Genomic DNA, 27716 nt, shown 5'->3' with positions numbered 1-27716 from the left:
AACAGAGAGAAAACAAACTGGAAAAACAAACAGAAATCCAAACCCCAGAGCCTCAGGGGCCTATGGGACCATAATGAAAGGTCTAACATTCATGCCATCAGAGTCACATGAAGGAGTGAGGAAAAGAGGGAGTCTTCAAAAGGACTTGAAGAAATAATGGCTGAAAACTTCTCAAATTTGGCAAAGGACATAAACCTACGGATAAGTTGAATGAATTCCAAAGAGGATAAATCCAAAAAAAAATCTACACTAAGACTCATCACAGTCAAACTTCTGAAAACTAAAGAGAAAAAAATCTTGAAGGCAAACAGAGAAAAGGGGATAAGCAATTTGAATATCAGAGGGTTTCTCATCAGAAACTATGGAGACCAGAAGGAACTGGCACAATATTTTTCAAATGCTGAAAGAAAAGAAATGCCAACTTACAATCCTATACCCAGTGAAAATGTCTTTCAGAAAAAGAGGAGAAATCAAGACATACTCAGATTATAGGAAAATTTAAGAAATTGCCACTAGTATACCTGCCATAAAAGAATGGATAAAAGAAATTCTTTACACAGAAGGAAAATTATTTTTTAAAACAGGAAGCTTGGAGCAGAAACATGGATAAATACAATAGGCTTTCCTCCTCCAAGTGTTTAAATTATGTTTGATAATTGAAGCAAAAATTATAACATTATCTGATATGGTTCTAGATGTATGTAGAGGAAATATTTAAGACAAGCATATTATAAATAGGGACGATAAAGAGATGTAAAGGTAGACGAGGATTCTATACTTGACTTAAACTGGTAAAATGATGACACTGGTGGATTGGGATAAATTATGTATATATATCAATAATATATAGAGCAACCACTAAAAAAAGTACACAAAGAGATACATTAAAAAGTGCTAGAGAAAATTAAAATGGAATTCTAAAAAAAATGTTCAAGTAACCCACAGGAAGGTAGGAAAAAGAACAAACACAGAAAACAGAGAATAAGAACAAATAAAAAATAAAATGGCAGACTTAAGCCCTAATATATCAAATGTAAGTGGTTCAATATACCAATTAGAAGACAGAGTGGATGAAAAACATTATTTGACCATATGCTGTCTATCACAAATTCATTTCTAATATAATCATATAGTCAAGTTGAAATTAAAAGGAGGGGAAAGGCATATTATGCAACTATTAATCAAAGCAAAGCAAGAGTGGCTATACTAATATAAGATAAATAGACTTCAGAGCAAAGAAAATTACCCAAGACAGAAAAAGACCTTATATAATGATAAAAGTGTCAATCCATCAAGAAGACATAGCAATATTAAATGTGTATTCATAAAACAACAGAGCTGCAAAATATGTGAAGCAAAAACTGACAAAAATGAAAGGAGAAATAGACAAATCCATGATTATATTTGGAGACTTCAACACCCCCTCCCTCAACATTTGATGCAAAAACTATACAGAAAATCAGCAAGGATACAGAAGACCTGAACACTATCATCAATCAGTAGAATCTAACTAACAGTAATAAAACACTTCACACAAAACAGCACAATATACATTCTTTGCAAGTGCCCACAGAACATACACCAAGGTTGACCGTATATCAGACCATAAAACAAATCTCAACAAATATAAAAGAACTGAAATCATACAAAGTGTGTTCTCTGACCACAATGGAATCAAACTAGAACTCAATAACAGAAAGATAACAGGAAAATCTCAAAACACTTGGACCTACACAACACACTTGTATATAATTGATGGGACCCAGAAGTCACAATGTAAATTTTAAAACTACATTGACCTGAATGGAAATGAAAATGCACTTGAAAATTTGTGGAATACAGCTAAAGCAGTGCTGAGAGAGAAATTATAGTACTAAACTAGAAAAGAGGAAAAATTCTCAAGTCAATGATTTAAGCTCCCACCTCAAAACCTAAAAACAGGAGTACAAAATAAACCCAAAGCAAGCTGAAGGAAGCTAATAGTAAAGATAATAACAGAAATCAATAAAATTGAAAGCAGAAAAATAATAGAGAAAATCACTTATACAAAGAGCTGATTTGTTCTCAAAAAGATCAACTGAATTGACAAACCTCTAGCAAGACTGAAAAAAAAATAGGAAGATAAGAAACAACTTACCAATATCGAGAATGCAACAGGTGATATTACTACAGTCGCTGCAGATATTAAAAGGATAACAAGGAAATACAATGAACATCTCTATGTACATAAATTTGCTAACTTAGGTGAAATAGACCAATTCCACAAAAAATACAAATTACTACAACTCACCCAATATAAAATAGATAATTTGAATAGTTCTGTAACTATTAAGAACATTGAAATTCTAATTTTAAAACTACCTTGAAGATATCCATTGGCCCAAATAGTTTCACTGGAGAACTTTACCAAACATTTATAAAGAATTGCCATAAATTCTTTACAATATCTTCCAGAAAAATCAAAAAGGAGAGAAGACTTCCCAATTCACATTCTGAAGCTATTATTCTCCTGATACTAAAAGCAGATATAGTACAAAAACAGTACAATGATCCTCATGAATATAGACATAAAATTTCTTAACAAAATATTAGCAAGTAGAATTCAGCAATATATAAAAAGAATTTTACATCACACCAAGGGAGATTTATTTCAGAAATGCTAGTCTGATCTGGTAATCAGTAATCAGCCAATATAATCCACCATCTTAACGGGCTAAAGAAAAAAAAATCACATAATTGTCAATACAGTAAAGCATCTGATAAAAATTCAACACCCATTCGTGATAAAAATTCATGAAAAATAGGGAGAGAGGAGAACTTCCTGAACTTGATAAAGACTATGAAACACAGGTGTTTCTTAATGGTACAGGTAGCAGACTTAATGGTGAAAGATTGAATGCTTTCCCCCTAAAATTGGACTAAGGCAAGGATATCAGCTCTGAGCACTCTATTTCAAGACAGTACTGGATGTTCTAACCAGTGCAATAAGGCAATAAAAGGTAATTGGCATACCGACCAGAAATAAATAAAACTGGCCCTTTTTACAGATAGAAATTCCCAAGGAATCAATCAAAAACCCCTAAAACTAATAAGCAAGGTTATAAGATATAAGATAAACATCTAAAAAGCAATTATATTTCTATATACTAGTATGAATATGTGGACACCAAGATTAAAAGCAATATACCTTTTAAAATTACTCAAAAAAAAGGGAAATACTTTGGTGTAAATCTAACAAAACATGAACTTGAATTGTATGTTGAAAACACAATGCTGATGACAAATCAAAGCTTTACATAAATACATACTATGTTCATGCACTGGAAGACTCAACACAGTAAAGATGCAAATTCTCCCCAGATTGATATAGAAGTTTAACACAATTGCTATCAAAATTCCAACAAGATTTTTTGTAGGTTGAGAAAAAAATTCTAAAATATGGAAATATATTAAGAGCTGGAATAGCTAAAACAATTTTGAAAAAGAATAATAAACTGGGAGAAATTAGTCTACCCGATTTCAGAACTCAATAGCTACTACAATCAAGACTATAGTATTGGTGGAGAGATAGCCACATAAATCAATAGAAGAGAATAGAAAACCCAGATATAGAACCACACAAATAGGCCCAAATGATTTTTGACAAAGATCAAAAGCAATTCAATGGAAGAGAGACAGCCTTTTCAACAAATGGTGCTAGAACAATTGGAGATTCCTAGGAGAAAAGAAAACATTGACCAAAGTCTCACACCTTATACAAAAATTAACTCCTAATGGATCACGGACTTAAATGTAAAATGATAAAACTTTTAGAAAAAAATAGGAGAAAATCTTTAGGACCTAGGGCTAGGCAAAGAGTTCTAGACTTGACACCATAACAAGATCCAAAAAGGGAAAAACTCAAGATATACAAACAGCTCATACAACTCAACAACAAAAAATAACCCAATCAAAAAATGGGCAGAAGACCTAAATAGACATTTCTCCAAAGAAGAAATACAATAGGCACATGAAAAGATGCTCAACATCACTAATTATTAGAGAAATGCAAATCAAAACTACAATGAGGTATCACCTCATACCAGTCAGAATGGCCATCATTAAAACTATATAAATAACAAATGCTGGAGAGGGTGTGGAGAAAAAGGAACTCTCTTACACTCTTGGTGAGAATGTAAGTTGGTACAGCCACTATGGGAATAGTATGGAGCTTCCTCAGAAAACTAAAAATAGAATTACCATATGATCTGGCAATCCCACTCCTGGGCATATATTCAGACAAAACTCTAATCCAGAAAGATACATGCACCTCTATATTCATAGCAGCACTATTCACAATAGCCAAGACATGGAAACAACCTAAATGTCCATCAACAGATGAATGGAATAAGGAGATGTGGTACATATATACAATGGAATACTACTCAGCCATAAAAAGAACAAAATAATGCCATCTGCAGCAACATGGATGCAACTAGAGATGATCATACTAAGTGAACTCAGAAAGAGAAAGACAAATACCATATGCTATCACTTACATGTGGAATATAAAATATGACACAAATGAACCTACCTACAAAACAGAAACAGACTCACAGACATAGAGAACAGCCTTGTAGTTGCCAAGAGGGAGGGGGATGGGGGCAAGATGGAGTGGGAGGTTGGGGTTAGCAGATGTAAGCTATTATATATGGAACGGATAAACAACAAGGTCCTACTGTATAGCACAGGGAATGATATTCAGTATCCTATGATAAACCATAATGGAAAAGAATATTAAAATAGTGTATATATGTGTATAACTGAGTCACTTAGCTGTACAGCAGAAATTAACACAACATTGTAAATCAATTATACTTCAATTTAAAAGAAGAAAAAAAATTTTAAGGGAAAAATTGACAAATTGGACACTGACAAAATTCAAAACTATCGCTCTGCAAACTCTGTTAAGGGAATGAAAAGACAAGCTATAGACCAGGAGAAAATATTTGCAAACCACATATCTGACAAAGGACTAGTAGGTGTAATATGTAAAGAACTCTCAAAACTCAACAGTACCAAAGCAAACAATCCTATTCAAACATGGGCAAAAGACATGAAGAGACATTTTACCAAAGATATACAGGTGGCAAATAAACATATGAAAAGATGTGCTTGTTAAATTAAACTATCCTATGATATCTTATACCAGATACACACACACACACACACACACACACACAATCCAGATGGTTAGAGACCTAAAGGTTTATATGCTCTCATCTGTAACCCCATAGTGCCTCTACATTGTCTATGTTGTAGTGAAATAAAAGGGTGTACTATTTCCCTTAGTTATTTCTCTATTTCATGCTAATGAGAAAAAAATAGGATCATATGTAAAAAGAAATACAAACCAGCATCTCCTTCAACCTTCTTTTTCTTCACCCGCTTAATCCTCTTCTTTAGTACCTTCATGAGAAAGTTAGCAAATTTATTGTTTTCTCCAAGGGCTGCTTGGAAACCAGCATAGAGTGCCTTTTCTTGGTCCTGGATCTTGGCGACTTCATTCTTTTTCTCTTCCATCTCTTTAAGAGTTTCATTTATTTTCCACTAAACGAACAAAAAATAAGAACAAATGATCAATATTTCTGATAAACCAGGTTCAGAGAACAATGTGCATTACAATGTAAGGTTACAGCCTACAAACATTTTTTAAGCTTCTTAATAGAAGTTTACATTTCTGATGTTTCTGAATGCAGAGTCATTCATTTATTTGATTAAAATTTTATAATTCTTTTGTAAAAATCAGTTAAGTTCAGAATCAGATAAGATCGATTCTTTGACGTTTAACTTCCTCAAGAAATTAAATTAGGTAAATTGAAATTTTTACTGATATGTGGATATCAGCTAGTATTCTTCCATGTGTGGTCTCAAAAAAGTTTTTTTTCATATCAATACAAGATAACTAAAACAAAAAGGCACATCTGCTCTTAGTGAAACTGATATACCTAAAAATTGACATCACTATTGAGTATGTATTATCTAATACAATCCTTCTTCTTTTAAGACAAAGATAGATGGTCTAATTAATCTCTTTAAATTTAACATGTATGTAACAAATAAACTTAATTTCATGTGCTATTCAATTATTTATTACTCTAAAACTGGCTATAATATTTAAGAAATTTACCAGCTTCTTTCCCAAGTATGTTCATTCATAAGGATAATATATAATCAAAACTCAACTTCACATGATAGCTACTGACAACAAAAACAGACTTTTAATCAGGTAAACTAAACATAAGGGTCACTTTTGAAAAATTTATTCTCCTACCTTACAAAATATCAGATCAAATTCATTAAAAAGTATGATTCACTCCTCCCTGAGCACGGCTACCAAAAACAGAGAGCAAACAGGAATAACGGGGAAAAGGAGGAGGAAGAGAAGACAAGAAAGAGATGTGGACTAGAACAAGTGGGGAAATTAAGTTGAGAAGAAGAAAGAAAAGAAGAATCAAGTCCCCTCCATAACTAAGGCTGTAGCCAGCTAGCACTCTTCTGCCCATTCATACTTGCATGTCCTGTTCCTCTTTGTCTAATGAATTAACACGCTCTTGAAGTATGTTCTCCTGTTTCTCAAAATTCTTCAGGAGAAGCATTTCTTGAAATAATGTGACATGGTGCAGGTCAGATAATTTCATCTGAGTATCTAGTTTCAGTTTCCGATGTCTCAGGAGACGGAGTTCTGCATCAAAAGTGACAATCAGTTCTTTGATCTGAGGTGGAAGAAGATTTGAGGGTATGTTAGAAGTTTAAAACAGGTACATGCATTTTTAAAACTATCCAACAATACTGATTTGTTTGGGTAAAAGCATTTTCTTATTATGCCCTTATTATGGATGGAGAATTACAAGGGTGGGTGGGTGGGGCACATGGGTGTGTATACAGTCTCATAATTTAATTTATGTACATTTAATACCATTGATGAACTGGTTTATTAAGTGGTAGGTATTCTGTAACTGCAGTCCTTTGAGCTGTTTCTTCACCATTGATTAAGCCATTGATCAGGAATGTCCTTGGGGCTTCCCTGGTGGCGCACTGGTTGGGAGTCCGCCTGCCGATGGAGGGGACACGGGTTCATGCCCCGGTCCAGGAAGATCCCACATGCCGCGGAGCGGCTGGGCCCATGAGCCATGGCCGTTGAGCCTGCGCGTCCGGAGCCTATGCTCCGCAAAGGGAGAGGCCACAACAGTGAGAGGCCCGTGTACCACCAAAAAAAAAAAAAAAAAAAAAAAGAATGTCCTTCTTGCTGGTTTAAATCAGAGACTGTGAGCTCTTTGTGGGTAGTATTGTGTCTGTCTCCACTCTATTCCCATGGTATCTCTACACTGCCCTTCACACAGTAAGTACTAAAATAATATTTTCCTCACCTTCTTATTTTGAAAAGTTTCAAATCTACAGAACAGTAAATATTTTTAAACAGATAAATATAATTGTGGAGCCACAAGAAACCTGTACAATCTTCTTGGTTTATTTACAGATGAAGAAATTGAGACTAAAAGTGACTTCCCTGAGATCAAATTTGTTACAGAGCTTGGATAAGAACCCAAATATCGGGCTTCCCTGGTGGCGCAGTGGTTGAGAATCTGCCTGCCAATGTAGGGGACACGGGTTCGAGCCCTGGTCTGGGAAGATCCCACATGCCACGGAGCAACTAGGCCCGTGAGCCACAACTACTGAGCCTGCGCTTCTGGAGCCTGTGCTCTGCAACAAGAGAGGCCGCGATAGTGAGTGGCCCCCACTTGCCGCAAGTAGAGAAAGCCCTCGCACAGAAATGAAGACCCAACATAGACAAAAATTAAAATAAAAAAATAATAAAAAAAATAAAAAAAGAACCCAAACATCTCATGTCCTGGTCTAGACTTTATTCCACTGCAATTTCAAATGATTTTAAATCCTCAGTTTTACTTTGATTTTGACACAGCGTCTCCCTTGCCCCATCCCAAAGGAGATGAAGAGATCAACAGAGAGCCCAAAGAGCTGATTCTCCCAATGAAACTAGTACACCAGGAAAAAGACAAACCATTCCATGTTTTTCATTAGGCTGTACTTGAATGGGGAGCCTCGACTATCAAATGCCTATAATGAGTGAGGGCTCAGCCTGGGGCTGAGAAAGAGGAAGATATCTGTGGGTTTGGGTCTGTGAAACTGCTGGAGAATTTCAGAGAGCTAAAAAGCAAAAACAAAAAACACAACAAACCAAGGAGAAGAAAAATTAAACTTTTAATGTATGACTGTAGACTAAGTGGGTTCCACTTTAATGCTTGTTCAACAAATTTGAATTATTTTTAAATTTCTTTGGAGGAAGCACTATGTTTTCTTCAGTGCAACACCATTCTGCAACTATACCACATAGGTGTCCAAGGTTGTAAGGGTTATGCCTGTTTTATTCTCACTACCCCTCATAGCCTGTAAGCTGTATAGGATAGAGAATGTGTATGACTTGACAATTGTTTCATCCCTACTACCTAGCTAGCACTGTTTCTGCACATAGAATGTCCAATAAATATTTGTTAAATTAATAGTTAAAATTAAATCAATTAAAACTTTTTACTGAATATCTACTATATGTCTGGCATTGTCCTAGACACTTCAGGGGAATCCTAGAGTTGTATCTAATGAAACAGAAACTAAAAAAAAAATAGAAAAAAATCAATGAAACTAAAGCTGGTTCTTTGAAAAGACAAACAAAATTGATAAACCTTTATCCAAACTCACCAAGAAAAAAGGCAGAGGACCCAAATGAATAAAATCAGAAATGAAAAAGGGAAGTTAAAACTGACACCACAGAAATACAAAAGGTCATAGGAGACTACTACTAACAGCTATATAACAACAAAATGGACAACCCAGAAGAAATGGACAAATTCTTAGAAATGTACAATCTCCCAAAACGAAACCAGGAAGAAATAGAAAATTGAACAGACAAATTACCAGTACTGAAATTGAATCAGTGATTTTAAAAACTCCCAACAAACAAAAGTCCAGGACCAGAGAGCTTCACAGATGAATTCTACCAAACATTTAGAGAAGTGTTAACAGCTATCCTTCTAAAACTATTCCCAAAAAATTGTAGAGGAAGGAACACTGCCAAACTCATTCTATGAGTCCAGTTTCACCCTGATACCAAAACCAGGCAAAGATATCACACAAAAAAGAACATCACAGGCCAATGTCACTGATGAACATACATGCAAAAGTCCTTAACAAAATATTAGCAAACTGATTCCAGCAATACATTAAATAATCATACAGTATGATCAAGTGCGATTTATTCCAAGGATGCAAGGATAATTCAATATCCACAAATCAATGTGATACACCACATTAACAAATTGAAAAATAAAAAACATATGATTATCTCAATAGAAGCAGAAAAACTTTTGACAGAATTCAACATCCATTTACGATAAAAACTCTCCAGAAAGTGAGCATAGAGGGAACACACCTCAACATAATAAAGGCCATATATGACAAACCCATAGCTAACACATTATTGACTGGGGGATCTTTGCAGAAACTAATGCCTGTGGCCATAATATGCCTCTGGCCAAAAATGTGTTAAAGGTGAAAAGCTAAAAGCATTTCCTCTAAGATCAGGAAGAGGACAAGGATGCCCACTCTTGCCACTTTTATTTAACATAGTATTGGAAGTCCTACCCACAGCAATCAGACAAGAAAAAGAAATAAAAGGAATCCAAATTGGAAAAGAAGAAGCAAAACTGTCCTTGTTTGCAGATGACATGATGCTATGCATAGAAAATCCTAAAGACACCACCAGAAAACTACTAGAGCTCATCAATGAATTTAGTAAAGTTGCAGGTTACAAAATTAATATACAGAAATCTGTTTCATTTCTATACACTAACAAGGAACTAGCAGAAAGAGAAATTAAGGAAACAATCCCATTTACCATCACATCAAAAAGAATAAAATACCTAGAAATAAATCTACCTAGGGAGGTAAAAAACCTATACTCGGAAAACTATAAGAAACTGATGAAAGAAATTGAAGATCACACAAACAGATGGGAAGATATACTGTGTTCTTGGATTGGAAGAATCAATATTGTTAAAATTACCATACTACCCAAGGCAATCTATAGATTCAATGCAATCCCTATCAAAATACCAATAGCATTTTTCACAGAACTAGAACAAAAAAATTTTTGTGTGAAAACACTAAAGACCTCAAATAGCCAAAATAATCTCAAGTAAGAAAAGTGGAGCTGGAGGAATTATGCTTCTTGACTTCAAGACCATACTACAAAGCTACAATGATCAAAACAGTATGATACTGGCACAAAAACAGACACATCAATCAGTGAAACAGAATAGAGAGCCCAGAAATAAACTCATGCACCTATGGTCAATTAATCTATGACAAAGGAGGCAAAAATATACAATGGAGAAAAGACAGCCCCTTCAATAAGTGGTTCTGGGAAAACAGGACAGCTACATGTAAAAGAATAAACTTAGAACATCCTCTAACACCATACACAAAAATAAACTCAAAATGGATTTTAAAGACCTAAATTTAAGGCTGGGAAACCATAAAATTCCTGGAGGAAAACATAAGCAGAACATTCTTTGACATAAATCATAGCAATTTTTTTTTGGATCTGTCTCCTAAAGCAAACAAAAGCAAAAATAAACAAATGGGACCTAATTAAACTTAAAAGTTTTCAGACAGCAAAGGGAACCATCAACAAAATGAAGACAATCTACTGAATGGAAGAAAATATTGGCAAGTGATACGACGGACAAGGGGTTAATATCCAACATATATAAACAGCTCATACAATTCAACATCAACCAACAAACAAACAAACAAACAATCTGATTAAAAAATGGGCAGAAGACCTGAATAGACATTTTTCCAAAGAAGAAACGCAGGTGGCCAAAAGGAACATGAAAAGATGCTCAACATAGCCAATCATTAGGGAAATGCAAATCAAAACCACAATGAGATAATCACCTCACACCTGTCAGAATGGCTATCATTAAAACACACACACACAAATAAAAAATTTTGGCAAGAATGTGGAGAAAAGGGAACACTCACACACTGTTGTTGGGAATGTAAATTGGTGTAGCTCTGTGGAAAACAGTAGGGAGGCTTCTCAGAAAACTGAAAATATAACTACCTTATGACCCAGCAATTCCACTCCTGGGTATATATCCAAAAAAACCAAAAACACTAATTCAAAAAGATATGTGCACCCCAATGTTCATAGCAGCATTATTTACAAGATATTGTGAAGATATGGAAGCAACCTAGGTGTCCATCAACAGATGAATGGAAAAATATGTGGTACATATATACAATGGAATATTACTCAGCCATAAAAAAGAATGAAAATTTGCCATTTGCAACAACATGGATGGACCTGGGGGATATTTTGGGTAGTGAAGTAAGTCATCCAGGTTAAGACAAATATTATATGTTAGCAGTTATATGTGGAATCTAAAAAAAAATAAAACTAGTGAATATAACAAAAAGCAAGAGACTCACAGATATAGAGAACAAACTAGTGGTTACCAGTGGGAAGAGGGAAGGAGGGAGGAACAATATAAGGGTAGGGGATTAACAGGTACAAACTATTATGTATAAAATAAGCTGCAATGAACTAACACACCATTGTAAAGCAATTATACTCCAATAAAGATGTTAAAAAAAATAAGCTACAATGATATATTGTACAACACAGCATATTTTATAATAGCTACAAATGGAGTATAACCTTTAAAAACTGTAGATCACTATATTATACACGTGTAACTTGTAATATTGTACATCAACTATACTTCAATTAAAAATTGTATAATTTGTAAGACAAAACTAACACATATAAAACAGCAAATAAAAATATTTGCCATTCCAGCTCCAGAACAATTCTGAAGCTAGTCATTACCGTGAACACTCTCACTAAAGGGGCAAATCACACATTAGAGAAAGAGCAGGGGGTGAAAAGCAGAGGGTGCCCCATTTTCACCGGAAGGTTTTTAGTTATGCTCCATCCATCATCTGAAGGCTGCTTTATCACTTCTCCTTTACCATGACTTCAGTTAGATACCAATTAACATGGATTTGCCCTTAATTCTTAGCTTTCCAAAAAGAAAAAAGTTGAAAAGCTCCAAAGTTCTGAGCAGAACACAATGATTTTCAGAAGACCAGGGATGGGGAGAAAGCCAAGCCATCAGTGAGTTGTGGGCTGGTCAGAGTTTGGGGAAGATTAAGGTAGAGAAATTAAAAATAATTTTAATTATTTTTAATTAAATTATAATTCAATTTTAATTATCCTGCTCTTCTCTCCTTCAGCTTTAAATAAGCAGTCTCATTTCTTACCCTGTTGATCAAATACTGTTGCATGTACAAGTGTTTAATCTCATCCCTCTTCATAATCTCCAGCTCCACTTCAGTTGGATCTGTTCTTTCAAATTCCATGAACTTTGGAATATCTAGATTGAATACTGTTGCTTTTGATGATCTAGACAATGAATCACTTGTCGTCAAATCCCCATCCTTTCCAGAAGAGAGTCTGAGGAAGCTTCCAGCTGAGCCTGCAGACGCTGCCTTTTCCACTCGAGGGGCCGTTTCAGCCTGATTTTTCATCTGCTGCCGCTTAAAAGCTAGGAGGGTTTCCTCATCATACTGAAATCTCTTTTCTGGAACTTCTTCTGGGTATATCTGAGGGATTTGGGGAATGGGGATGTGCTTGGATACGTGAAGAGTCGACTGAATGTTCTTCAGTTCTTGCACCAGGCACTGTATTTCCTCGATGACAGCCACTTTAAGGTCTCGAAGAGAGACAATGCACTTGTTCATGTGCATTTTCTTTGCATAGGCCTGATAAAAAGAACAGGAAGAAAGCAAAATGACAACCTGCTCACAAAGGGCAGCTTGAAATACAATTTGCTTTTGTCCCTTGACTGGAATGCCTAGCAAAAATTCAAGATAAAAATGTATCTGATCATTCCTGTTCGCTACTAAGTTATTTTCTCTAGTTTTTAGGCTTTTCCCCATTTCACCTCTCCATAAGGGGAAGACGGTCTGGATGTGACCTCTGGTGTCCCCCAGCTGGCTTCTAGGGCTGAGTTCCCCCATCCTCCTTCCACCACTCAATGGAAGTCCTTCCTGAGCCCTGTACTCAGCCAGATCCCAGGGAAGGGAAGGCCATTCTTTGGTCAGGAGCACACAGTAACCGTCCTTCCCTGATGAAAACTCAAATCCTATTGGCTTAGACTCACTTAGGGTTGCCCACCTCGGGCCACTTTAGCCTGTTGTCATTCTGTATTTTGGCCACATTCTTTCTGTTACTCCTTGTGCAGGCAAGGTCACGATCCTGAATTCCAGTACCACGTCACACTGAGAGGTTCCTGGACTCTTCCTTGGTTCCTTCTCCACTCATCCGAGCCCAGCTATGCCCCTGCCTCCAGTCACAGGTGCCAAACAGGCCCACTGCTCCCTCACTGCCAGCTCTCTCCCCAGGCTGTGTTTCCTAAATGCCCTGACCAGAGCCTCCAGTCACATGCAACCCTGCTCCTGGTGTGCAGTTAGGCAACTAGATGGCCCAAAGGCTGTTAAGAGTAACTTTGCATAAATATACAGGTTAAGAAAAATAAAAGATCGAAAGGCTTTTCTTCAAGTCGTCTTACAAAACTTACCTGTATATTTACTATCTACTGTAACAAAATAGAGGAGATGTTTTACATACTTAAGAACAAATCTTTAAAGCATTAGGGTTTAAACTCAAAATCCAGCCCTTGGGTGAGTGAGGGACCACTTCTGAAGTACCTGGAGGACCGAGAATTAAGTGGAGAACAAACCCAAACCAGCCTGGTGGCTGTAAGGCCTACCTCTTTTAGGAGCCCAATTTACATACCAAGCCTCTCTTTCTAATTTTCCAAATACCACACACCTAAACACTAGCCATGGATGGGGGAGGTGGGGGAGGAGGCGGTGGTGGTGGGGAAATGTATAATACACAACTTCTAAAATGCTTGATACTTTTCAGTGACTTTGAACTTAACCATGATAAGAATGACTGTTTATTGACTTTGACCATTACTTTAACCCTATGAAGAAGACTAGACATGTCTTGTCTTACCGTTGTTCATTGGTAGTAATACCTTTTTTTTTTTAAACAGACAATACAACTGAGGCTTAGGGAGAGTTACATGACTAGCCAAGTTCATATAACTATTAAGTGGCAGAGATTGGAACGGAACTCTGATCTTCTGACAGGTAGAATTGTGTGCTCTGCATTATTTAATGCTGTCATTTTAATAAAATAGATTTCAGTGCAATGCAGTTCCATTCAAGACATCACACCTGTCCATCACCTCTACCTGGACTATGAAATTTCAGGTGGGATGACTGGCAAATTGTGATCAAAAGAACATTTGTCTGTGACAACGGATGAAACATGATAGTTGAAACAAGAATTGCCTTAGACAAACAGATAGAAAAACAATCCAAACGGTCACTAATAAAATGTTCAAAATGTCCATTTGATCAGAAAGTTATAGGTATGAGCTATGAAAATTGACGTGTGGCTATGAATCGCCATACCAGGATCTCTGGAGTGCTGGCATGTACAGCATCTTTAGTGAAACAGAAAAAGACACTCCTTCCTCAAGACACTTTACACTTCCATTTGTCAGAAAATTATAAAATATTCAAACATGCTCTATCTGTGGTATGATTGGCACTCTTTTCAATGTGATGCCTTGAAATGGGCAACCTGCACAGCCATACTAGGTGGCCATATACAAAATTCTCCTCAAAATGGTAACTCAGATGCCTTCTGAGCCTCTAAGTGTGAAAAGTCACTTGTCAATTCAAAGCAAGGAATTACTATGACAGGGAGAGGAAACTTTAGGATGAAAACAGGTATGAGAAATCAGGATGATTAGAAGCAGTTTGGGGAAATGCAGAGAGAATCAAAAAGGAATATATTAACTGCTCAGTATTGTGTCACCTACAAAAGTTTGGAAGTCCTTCAAACAAAGGCTAAATACAGTGGTCTATTTTCCTAAGTCTTGGTGGTCCACAGCAGCCAAAAACAATAGCCAACAAGGATGTGTTTGAATTTCAGAGATTCAAAGTTCATAAAATATAATGCCTTCACTCATGAAACTGGTATTGAACCAAGTAATTAATTTGAAGGCTGGTTCTGCCATGTTAACTAAATAGTCATGAATAAATCTCTTATCTTTGGGACTCAATTTCCTCATTTGTAAAAAGGGGCATTATTCTAGATAATCATGAAGCCCTTTTCCAATTCTAAATTTCTATGACTATATATCTTTATGGACCAGCTAACAAAATGGGTGGTTTCAGCAGAATTCAATTAAAAAATCCAGGGTGTGTGCCTCCTTGTCATGAAAGCTACGGGTAAGTACCATAGAGTCGAGGTGTCCCAGTTCCTCTTCCTTCTTGGCAGCATTTACTCTCATGTGTTCAGGTATCTTATAGTCTGGGGCTGTCTTCAAATTGAAGTCTCCCATATACAACTGCGCCTCTTTGATGGCTTGAACATCTTTGGGATCTTCATAGTCATCACCAGGTTTACTGTTGTACCTATCAGAAAAACAGAAAACTCAGCCATAAACGTGACAATAAACTCTAATTCGTCTACTTTAGGCATATAATCAAATTTAATCATGAAGCAAAAGCATAATTCTGAGTCTGTGGTGCTGCCTTTTCCTATAGAGCCCAAGATTTTTTTTTATGTTAATGGCTATTTTTAAAGCACCTCAAGCAAAATAATAAGTAATAAATAAAAACTAATCAACTAGATGGTGCTGAAATAATCTGAATCATTCTTAGGCTTTGGTTAACTTCAAAGTAATTTAGATCAACACTGCTATTTATTCCCTCAACAGAAATTACGCTTTGGATACAGGTTTGTTGTTTTTTGTTTAATCACTAAAATGTTAAAGTTTTTAAAAAACATAAATGACTGTCATAAAGTTTGTCATAACATTTTCAAAAAAAGGCATGTGATTCAAAATGATAGCACGAGTATATATGTATTTACCTCCCTCTCTTTTCCCACATTCCATGGAAATGGCACTGTGGGGTGTCAAAGGAAGTAAATCACTAGGAAAGCTGAGAATGGGATAGAAAACCATGAGCAAACTAGTGATAGAGATACATTTCTAGAAGACAGAAAGAAGATGAAGTTGTATTAATGGATAAACCAGACCAATGAAAACTCTAGTCCCAGATACCCGCAGGAAAATGCTATAAAAAGAATTGGATTGGGTCTTCTTGATAGAGTTCCTAGGAGGCTCCAAGCAAAGATGGAGCAGGTATGGAGCAGGGAATGGAATGCTAGACATTATTTGGTAAAATTAATTAGAGGATTGAAAAGGAATGCCTGAACCAGTTGCGCCCTCCCAGCTTTCCCACCTACACACATGCAAGGCAGTAGCAACCTTATACATAAACTAAAACTGAAGTACTAATCTCTACAGAAACTGACCTCTCTGCTTGGGAAATACTAAGGTAGCTATGTTATGGGTTGGCCCCCCCCGGAGGGGATCTTCATTGGGAGACCCTAACCTACCTAATTCTTTAAAGTGAAGCCTGTCTGTCAATATGAGCATATAGCTTCAGTCAGCCCTTTAGGGGAAAGCAAACATGCGTATAGCAAAGGAAACACACGCCATCTAATGTATTAACTGACAATTGTTCATTTGTGTATAACAGCACTAAAAGGAAAGATTAATATTTTTAATGAAAGGAAAGGAAGGAAAGGAAGAAACAAAATACTTCTGCTCTTGCCATGTGAGAGAAACACAGCCCATAATTATCCTCATGCTACAAATAACTAGAATTGAACAAAAATATATAAAACAACTATGTTCAGACATTGAATGATAAGCAGCACAGGACTGTAATTCCTGAGAAAAGTGAAACAAAATAAGTAATCCTTACTGTCTCCTAGTTTCTGCATGGAGGAAATTACCATACTATGGAGTAGGGTTGGAATCCCAGAAATCAGATTCCACAGAGGCCAGAATGGCTAGAATTTTGTGGTAAAGACTATCAGAGCTACACAAAGAAATCTATAGAGGGCTCTCTCGAGTTTTTGGCTGAGTATTAATTTGTACACTTGTAATGTGAAACACCATGAAGGTGAACAAATTCAGTAGACATTCAGAAGACATTCAGTAGAAACCCCAAAAGAGTCATGCCTTCAAAGTAGAAGAAACAGAAGATTTAGACAATATTATCAATCACCTTGTCCTCATTGACACGTATGGAACAGTACACCCAAGAATACAAGAATACACACTCTTTTTCAAGCACACATTGAACTTTAACTAAGAGACTATATGCAGGCCTATACAATTTCCAATAAATTTAAAAGAATTTAAATCACACAGACTATTTTCTATGACCACAAAAAATTAAATTAGAAATCAAACAGAAAGATATTTTTTAAACCTCAAAATATTTGGAAACTAAACAGCATATTTTAAAATAAATCACAAGTCAAGGAAGAAATCACAAGGGATACTAGAAAATATTTTGGACTGAAGAATAATGAAAATATATCAAAACTAGTGGAATGCAGCACAGGGCTTAGAGGGAAAATTTTACTTTAAATACTTACATTAGAAGAAAAGTATAAAATCAAAGTTTACACCTTAAACTTAAACCTCAACAAGAAAGAAAAGAGTTAATTAAACCCAATTAAACTAGAATGAAGGAAATGATATAGAACAGAAATCAATGACATAGAAATCAGAATCAGACAAACAATATATTTTTTTTAATCTATAACCAAAAGCTAGTTGCTTAAAAAAATTAATAAAATTGATAAACCTCTTGCTGGAATGATCAAGAAAGAGAGAAGATACAAATTAACTATGTCAAAAATAAAAGAGGACAACACAACAGATACTACAGAAATTAAAATAATAATAAGGGAATAGTATTGTATGAACTATATTATGCCAATAAATCTGATGAAATGCACAAATTCCTTGAAAGACACAAATTACCAAAACTGACCCAAGAAGAAATGGAAGATCTGAATAGCACTGTAATAATTTAAAGTTTGAGTTTATAATTGATAATCTTCCTTCAAAGAATACTCCAGGTCCAGATGGCTTTACTGATAAATATTACCAAATATTTAAGGAAGAAATAATACCAAGCCTAAACAAAGTCTTTTAGAAAATAGAAAAGAAAAACTTCAACTCTTTTTATGAAACCACTGTTATCCTGATAACAACCCAGAGAAGACATTGCATAAAAATAAAACTAGAGAACAATATTCTTCATTAATAAAATATAAAAGTCCTTAACAAATTACTAGCAAATCAAATACAGCAAAATATTTTTTGAAAATATCAAAAGTCTATTTTATTTTTCTGTTTCATTGAGATATAATTGACATACAATATTGTATTAGTTTAAGGTATACAACATAATGATTTGATATGTGTATATACTGCAAAACATTTACCACAATAAATTTAGTTAACATCTATCACCACACACTGTTACAATTTTTTCCTTATGCTGAGAATTATTAAGATTGACTCTCTCAGCTCAAATACACAAAACAGTATTGTTAACAGTCACCATGCGGTAAGTTACATTCCCAGAACTAATTTCTTATAACTGCAAGTTTGTATTTTTGACCACTTTTACCCATTTCTCCCATCCCCACCTAACACCTCTTGCCTCTAGCAACCACCAATCTGTTCTGTTTCAATAAGGTCAGATTTTTTTAGATTCCACATACAAGTGAGATCATATAGTATTTATCTTTCTCTGTCAAACTTGTTTCACTTAGTATAATGCCCTCAAGGTCCATTTGTGTTGTCACAAATGGACTGCTTTCTTTTTTTATAGCTGAATGATATTCTGTTGTACAGTATACATGTGCCACAACTTTTTAAAATCCATTCATCCATCAGTGGAGATTTAGGTTGTTTTCCTGTCTTGGCTATTACAAATACAATGAATATGGGGGTACAGATATCTCTGAGATAATGATTTTATCTCCCTTGTATGTATAACCAGGAGTGGAATTGCTGGATTATATGGTAGTTCTATTTTTAATTTTTTGAGGAATCCCCACACTGTTTTCCATAGTGGCTACACCAATTTATGTTCCCACCAACAGTGCACAAGGATTCTCTTTTCTCCACATCCTCACCAACACTTGTTATCTCTTGTCCTTTGGATGACAGACATTCTAACAGGTGTGAAATGGTATTTCATTGTGGGTTTGATTCGCATTTCCCTGATGATTAGTGACGCTGAACACTTTCACATACCTGTTGGCCATCTGTATGCCTTCTTTGGAAAAATGTCTATTCAGTTCCTCTGTCCATTTTTTTAAATTTTATTTGCTATTGAGTTGTATGAGTTCTTTATACATTTTGGATATTAACTCCTTATCAGATATATGATTGCAAATATTTTCTCCCATTCCATGAGTTGCCTTTTCATTTTGTTGATGGTTTCCTTTGATGTACAGAAGCTTTTTAGTTTAATGTAGTACAGTATTTACTTTTTGTTTTTATTGCCTTTGTTTTTGATGTTAAATCCAAAAAAAATCATTGCAAGGCTGATGTCATGGAGCTTACCACCTATTTTTTTCTAGAGTTTTATGGTTTCAGGTCTTACATTCAAGTCTTTAATCCATTTTAAGTTTATTTTTTTGTATGGTGTGAGATAGTGGTCCAGTTTTCCCAACCCCATTTATTGAAGAGACTCTCTTTCCTCATTGCATATTCTTGGCTCCTTTGTCATAAACTGACCATATATGCATGGGTTTATTTCTGAGCTATCTATTCTATTTTATTAGCCTATATATCTCTTCTTATGCCAACACCATACTATTTTGATTGCTACAGCTTTGTAATATAGTTTTGAAATCAGGGAGTGTGATAGATACTTCCAGCTTTGATCTTCTTTCTCAAGATTGCTTTGGTTTTTTGGGGTCTTTGGTTGTTCTGTACAATATTTAGTATTCTTTTCCATTTCTGTGGAAAATGCTATTGGCATTTTGATAGGGGTTGCACTGAATCTGTAGATTGCTTTAGATACTATGGATATTTTAACAATACTATGTCTTCTAGTCCATAAGCACAGAATGTCTTTCCATTTATTTGTGTCTTCTTTAATTTCTGTCTCACTGTTCTTATACTCTTTGGTGTACAGATATTTTACCCTCCTTGGTTAAATTTATTCCTTAGTATTTTATTCTTTTTGATGCAGTTGTAAATTTGATTTCTTTCTTAATTTCTCTTTCTGATAGTTCATAATTGGTGTATAGGAATGCAACTGATTTTTGTGTATTGATTTTGTATCCTGCAACTTTATTGAATTTGTTTATTAGTTCTAATGGTATTTTGGTGGAATCGTTAAGATTTTCTTTATATAATATGACATCTGCAAACAGAGATGGCTTTACTTCTTCCTTTGGATGCCTTTTATTTCTTTTCTTGCCTAACTACTCTGGCTAGAACTTTCATTCTTATGTTGAATAGAAATAACAATAGTGAGTATCATTGTCTTGTTCCTGACCTTAGAGGGAAAGCTTTCAGCTCTTCACCACTGAGTATAATGTTAGCTGTGGGCTTGTCATATATGGCCTTTATTATGTTGAGTTATGTTCCTGCTATATCCAGTGTGCTGTGAGTTTTTATTATGAATGGACGTTGAACTTGGTCAATGCTTTTTCTGCAGCTATTGAAATATGATTTTTATCTTTTGTTAATGTGATATGTCACACTGATTTGTGGATGTTCAATCATCCTTGCATCCTTAGAATAAATCCCACTTGATCATGGTATATTATCCCTTTAATATGTTGTTGAATACAGTTTACTAAATTTGTTGAGGATTTTTGCATCTATGTTCATCAGGGATACTGATGCAAAGAAGGGTATGTGTGTGTGACAGAGAGAAAGGGAGACGGAAGCAGAGCGAGCAAGACAGAGTGAGCCAGACAGTAAAAAGACCTAGCAAGCTTTTGAAATCTCCACAGATTAAATTTCCACTGATGCCTGAGCTTGGTGGAGCAGCTCACAGATGACTGAGTAACTACTGTCTAAAGTAAAGCTCATAGAAGAAGCAGAATTCAGTAGCTTCTCCTAAGGCAACACCAGGTTTAGGATTCTGGTCCAAGGTGGTGACATATGAGGTTCCTGAACTCACCATCTCCTACAGACACACCAAATCTACAGCTATTCATGGTATAATTACCTCTGAAAGAAGTTCAGAAACTAGCTGAATGATTCCCACACGTTGGTGAATGAAAAAATACACATATTGCAATGGATCTTGGCACACTCTCAGCCATTGGGGGCCATTAAGAACAAAGATGCCTTGGATAATCACAAAGGTCTAAGAGACAATGAAGATCTCAGGCCAGGCTGAAAGATAAGGCTCATCTCCCATGAGACCAGATGACTGTACTACTGTAAACTACTGTAAAGAATCTGAAAAAAAGTTACTACACCAAGTAGGCTTAGCAACATCATCAGATTAAAGATAAATATGAGAAAAATCAATTGAGAGGAGTTCCACTTCCAGGAAATGGAATAGACCCACATTTTTCTATTTTTTCCAGCAAGCAGAAAATAAAAACCCTGGACATTATATATAAAACAAATATAAGAAGATTCTGAAAGGTGAAAAGGAGGTAGGCCACATAAAACCTTGGGACCCAAGGAAGTATATGATGGCAAGTTCTCTGGGTTTTATTTTTGCCTTGTATATCTCAGACTTGGAGCTAAAGAAAACAGTAACTCATGTCATATGATCTGTCAATCCCACTCCTGGACATATATTTGGACAAAATATAATTCAAAAAGGTACATGCACCTCTCTGTTCATAGCAGCACTATTCACAATAGCCAAGACATGGAAACAACCTAAATGTCCATTGACAGATTAATAGATAAAGACGATGTGGTACACATACGCAATGGAATACTACTCAGCCATAAAAAGAATGAAATAATGCCATTTGCAGCAACATGGGTGGACTTAGAGATTATCATACTAAGTGAAGTTAAGTCAGAAAGAGAAAGACAAATACCATAAGGTATCCCTTAGAAGTGGAATCTAGAATATGACACAAATGAATCTATCTATGAAACAGAAACATACTCACAGACAAAGAGAACAGACTTGTGGTTGTCAAAAGGGAGGGGGCATTGGGGAGGGATGAATAGGGAGTTTGGGGTTAGCAGATGCAAACTATTATATATAGAATGGATAAACAACAAGGTCCTACTTGATAGCACAGGGAACTATATTCAATATCTGATGGTGATAAACCATAATGTCTCACAATATAAAAAAGAATGTATATATATGTATAACTGAATCACTTTGCTATACAGCAGAAATCAACACAACATTGTAAGTCAACTATGCTTCAATTAAAAAAAGAAAAAAAACAGTAACTCAGAAACACCAGTGTGTTTAGACAACAAAAGCCCAACAAAATCCTGCTCTCTCTAGCTAAAGCATCAAGAAAAGAACAGAATGGCGAGAGAAAAAACTTGTAAACACTAAACTCTCTACTCCAGCCAATACCACAGAAAAAAAAATGTGGTGCTACTTCCACCCATGCCAGCAAAGGCCAAGTGGGGAGTCTAAACGTCCTCCATCACCAGGCTTTAACAAGGCAACACAACCCCAACAGAGTGGTGTTAGAGAAAGTGAGTCCTGGGAACCGGGACTTTCATCACCAGTGTGTGGAACAAACCTCCCTACCACAGTGTCAGTGGAGACCCCAAAGAGAATCTGGACTTCCACTCCTGCCTAGCAGTAACAAGGTGATCTACCCCTCCCCCTCCCTGCTGCAGTTGTGTGTGAGGAGCCCTAGTGGAGAGTAATGATTTTCACCATGCTCCACAGTAACAGTGGAAGTCAACTGGAGAGCAAAGTGGTATTAGTGGGAGCCTAGTGGAATCTGGAGCATCAACTTTTGACCAGCGAGTAGCCTCTTCCTTCCTAAGGTGTCAACTGGAGAAGAATGGGTAACCTGGACTTCTATACTCATAATAAGATGGCACTCCTTATCCTGCTGAAATCAGAGAAAGCCAGCTAAAACAGAATGTATAAATAACATCCAGAGTCTCATAATACCCCAAATGTCCAGATTTCAATAAAAAATAATCTGACATACCAAGAATCAGGATGACCTCAACTTGAATGAGAAAAGACAATTACCAGATACCAAACCCAAGATGACAGAGATGTTAGAATAATCTGACAAGTTTTCAAAGCAGCCATCATAAAGTTCTTCAAAAAATCATTAGGAATATGCTTGAAACAAGTGAAAAAATAGAAAGTCTCATAAATAAATGTAGGATAACAAAGAACCAAACAGAATCTTTGAAAGAACTGAAAAACATAATAACCAAAAAAAACCCAAAAACTTAATAGATGGGCTCAAAATCAAAATGGAGGAGACAGAGGAAAGAATCAATTAACTTGAAGATACAATAGAAATTACCCAATCTGAATAGCAGAAAGAAAAGATACTAGAAACAAACAAACAACAACAGAAAGCAGAGTCTCAGGGATCTAATATTGGTCTCATTGGAGTCCCAGAAGGAAAGGAAAAAAAAGGACAGGTCTTCAAAATAACTATAAGAAATAATGGCTGAAAACCCTCCCAAATTTGGTGAGAGACACAGTATACAGATTCAAGAAGTTTAATAAATACCAAAAAAAAAAAAATTCAAAGACATACCAAGATACATCAAACTTCTGAAAACTAAAAGAAAATATATTGAGAGCAGCAAGAGAAAAATAACACCTTATATTTATGGGGAAAACAATTTGAATGTCAGCAGATTGATCATAAGAAACCATGGAGGCCAGCAGGAATTTTTCATGTTCTGAAAAAAAGAATGATAAACACAGAATTCTATGTACAGTAAGAATATCCTTCAGAAATAAAGGGGAAATCAATCCATTCTTAGATCAAATAAAACTAAGAGAATTTGTTACCAGCATACCTACTCTAAAAGAATGGCTAGAGGAAGCTTTCTGAACAGAAATAAAATGATAGAAGGAATCTTGGAACCTCAAGAAGGAAGAAATTATGATGTTAATAGTAAAAATATGGGCAAATACACTTTTCTTCTACTATTGTCTAATTTATGTTTGATGACTGAAGAAAAAACTGTAACTGTCTGAGGTTCTAAAATGTACATAGAAGAAATATTTATACAATTATATTACAAACAAGGGAAATGAGGAAGGGTGGGTAAAGGGACATAAAGGCAGGTAAGGTTTCTATACTTCAGTCAAGCTGATAAAATGTCAACACTAGGAGACTGTGATTAGTCATGTATTCATAATGTAATACCTAGAGCAAACACTAAAAAGCTACACAAAATGATGCACTCAAAAACATTACAGATTAATCGTATTGGAACCCTAAAATATTCAAGTAACCACAGGAAAGCAAGAAAAAGAAGAAAAATGAAAAATAGAGAATAGAAAGCAAAATATAAAATAGCAGATATAAGCCCTAAACATCGATAATTACATTTAGTGTAAATGGTCTAAATACACCCAGTGAAGAACTGAGATTGACAGAGTGGATTTAAAAACATAAGCCAACTATACGCTGTCAAAAACACACTAAAGTCAAATGTAGCTATATAAGAAGATTGAAATAAAAGAATGAAAAGTTACACCATCAGTACTGAATGCTTCTCCCCTAAGATCAGGAACAAGTTGTGGACACCAGCTCTCCTTATGCTATTTTGACATGTTACTGGCAGTCTTAGCCAGTGCAGTAGGAAAGGAAAAGAAAAGGAGAGGCAAACAGATTGGATAAGAAGAAATAAAACTGTCTCTATTCACAGATTACATGATTGTCTACACAGAAAATCCCAAGGAACCTACAAAAATATTCTCAAAACTAATATGACAGTTCAGCAAGGTTACAGAATACCAGATAAACCTACAAAATACAATTTTATTTCTATACCATGAACACATAGGTATCAAAATTAAAAACAATACCATTTACAATTGACCCCAAAAGTGAAATATCTGTGTGTAAATCTGACAAGATATATATAGGACTTTTATATTAAAAACAACAAAACACTGACGAAATCAAAGGAGATCTAAGTAAATGTAGAGTCATACCGTGTCCACGGATTAGAAGACAACATAATAAATACATCAATTCTCCCCAAACTGATATACAGGATTAAAATAATTCCTAAAAATAATAATAATAATAATAATAATAATTCCTAAAGAATTTCAGCAAGATTTTTTGGGGGTAAATATATGATTTATATGGAAAGGCAAAATAACTAAAATGGCTAAAATAATTTTGAAAAAGAAGAATAAGATGAAAGGAATCAGTTTACCCAATTTCAAGACTTATTACATAGCTACAGTAATCTACAGACACTATGGTATTGGCAAAGGGATAGACATATAGATTAATGGAACAGAAAGCAAACCCAGAAATAGACCCACACAAATATGCCTAAATAATTTTTGACAAAGGTGCAAAAGCAATTCAATGGAGGAAAAAGAGCCTTTTCAACAAGTGGTGTTAGAGCAATTAGTCATCCACAGGCAAAAAAAAAAGATGAAATTACATCTAAATCCCACATTTTATACATCTTACACAAAAATGAACACCAAAATGGATCACAGACTTAAATGTAAAATGTAAAACTATAAAACCTTTAGAAGAAAAATAGGAGAAAATCTTTGGGACCTATGGCTAGGCAGAGTTCTTAGACCTGATACCAGAAACAGGATTCATAGGAAAAAAAATTAATAAATTATCTTCAACCTAATTAAAAACTTTTGCTCTGAAAAAGATCCTGTTAAGGGAATAAAAAGACAAGCCACAGACTAGGAGAAAATATTTGCAAATAAAATATCCAACACAGTACTCATGTCTAGAATATACAAAGAACTCTCAAAAGTTAACAGTACAAGATAAACACTGTTATTTGAACATGAGCAAAAGACATGAAGAAATATTTAACCAAAGATATAAAGGTGGAAAACAAATAAATGAAAAGATGTGCTTGTTAAATAAAAGTACCTTTAGAGACCTATAGATGAAGACCCAAACTATAGGATGTTAGAAGAACGTACAGGAGTAATATCTTCTGAATGTTGGGATAGAAAAGAATTTCTTAATTCTTAAAAATCACTGAATATATTAGCAAAATGAAATTCGTAGACCTGAAACTCAAGGGGTCACTGAAGGTCCACCACACTATCACCACCCTGAAAGATCCACCTAACCTGACTTTAATATCTCTATCGGTTTCTACTTATTTTAGTTCTTTATTTAAATACCAACTTCAATAAATGTAAAGATTTTAAAAGATATTTTGAGACTCATTAAAACAAAAGATTTCAGGTAAAAAAAACTTACATTTCCTCCCATTCTTTTTTTCGCTGCTGAATTTTCATTTGGGCCCTTTCAGCCTTTAATATAAGTTTCCTTGTTTTCTCAATTTGACTTTCCACCATAATTTCACTTAGGGTTTTAGGCCGAAATTTCTTCCCTTTTTCTATGATTGATTCTTCTGGCACACTAATACTCCCACCTGTAAAGAGAGTCAACATTTTTTTTTCAATCTTTTTGAAACATCAAAATAAAACTTTCAAATATTGTTTTTAATCTGCCACATTTTAAAAATCCAAGAATATAATGAATCTGTAGTATATATTATAATCTGCAGTATATATTAAGCAACTACCATGAGTTAAATCCCATAAGTTATTTTAGAATACCAAAATAAAGAGATCTAAATCACAATTTTTGCTCCTCCGAACCTTATTAAAAAGTTGGTGAGATAACAATTAGAGAACAAGATAATGAATAACAGACCACTGACAGATATTGAGAAGCAGGGAAAGAGTGTCTGTAACATGATGATTGGGGAAGGGAAAAGCAAGTGAGTCCTATTTGACATGTATAATTTGAGGTGACATATACCAACTGCAGTGGTCTGTGACCAATCAAAAAACTGGTCAGAAACACACAAATCTAGAATTTAAAAATTATGGGCTTTATCACAGACACATGAAAAAATGCTCAACATCACTAGTCATCAGGGAAATACAAATCAAAACCACAATGAGATATCACCTCACACCTGTCAGAATTGCTGTTATCAAAAAGACGACAAATAACAAGTGTTGGTGAGGAGATAGAGAAAAGGAAACCTTTGGGCACTGCTGGTAGGAATGTAAATTAGTGCAGCCACTATAGAAAACAGTATGAGGGTTCCTCAAAAATTAAAAATAGAACTACCATATGACCCAGGAATTCCACTTCCGGATATTTTTCCAAAGGGAAAAAACCCCACTAATTCAAAAAATGTATGTGCCCCTATGTCCACTGCAGCATTATTTACAATAGCCAAGATACGGAAGCAACCTAAGTGTCCATCGATAGCTGAACAGATAAAGAAAATGTGGTATACATATATATATATATTATACACACACACAATGGAATATTACTCAGCCATAAAAAAAATAAAATCTTGCCATTTGTGACAACATGGATGACCTAGAGGGTATTAGACTGAAATAAGTCAGACAAAGAAAAATACTGCATGATTTCTCTTATATGTGGAATCTAAAAAAACAAAACAAATGAACAAACATAATAA

The 27716-nt window shown here is 35.1% G+C and overlaps 1 protein-coding gene across 1 annotated transcript in view; it reads right to left on the bottom strand.

The window, feature by feature from the left end:
• Positions 1 to 27716, bottom strand: part of CFAP44 (cilia and flagella associated protein 44) — a 137620-nt gene that overhangs the window by 15774 nt on the left and 94130 nt on the right. The window contains exons 23-27 of the mRNA XM_004272091.4: positions 26468 to 26642; positions 15447 to 15624; positions 12388 to 12888; positions 6552 to 6755; positions 5394 to 5589 (exon numbers count right to left, since the gene is read on the bottom strand). Of these exons, the coding sequence (XP_004272139.2) occupies positions 5394 to 5589; positions 6552 to 6755; positions 12388 to 12888; positions 15447 to 15624; positions 26468 to 26642 (1254 nt within the window). The remainder of the gene's footprint in view (positions 1 to 5393; positions 5590 to 6551; positions 6756 to 12387; positions 12889 to 15446; positions 15625 to 26467; positions 26643 to 27716) is intronic.

This window comes from Orcinus orca, chromosome 5 (genome assembly GCF_937001465.1).
Source record: "Orcinus orca chromosome 5, mOrcOrc1.1, whole genome shotgun sequence".
Lineage (NCBI taxonomy): Eukaryota > Metazoa > Chordata > Mammalia > Artiodactyla > Delphinidae > Orcinus > Orcinus orca.
The sequence above is the reverse complement of the archived record's forward strand: the minus strand, read 5'-3'. Positions and strand labels throughout refer to the sequence as shown.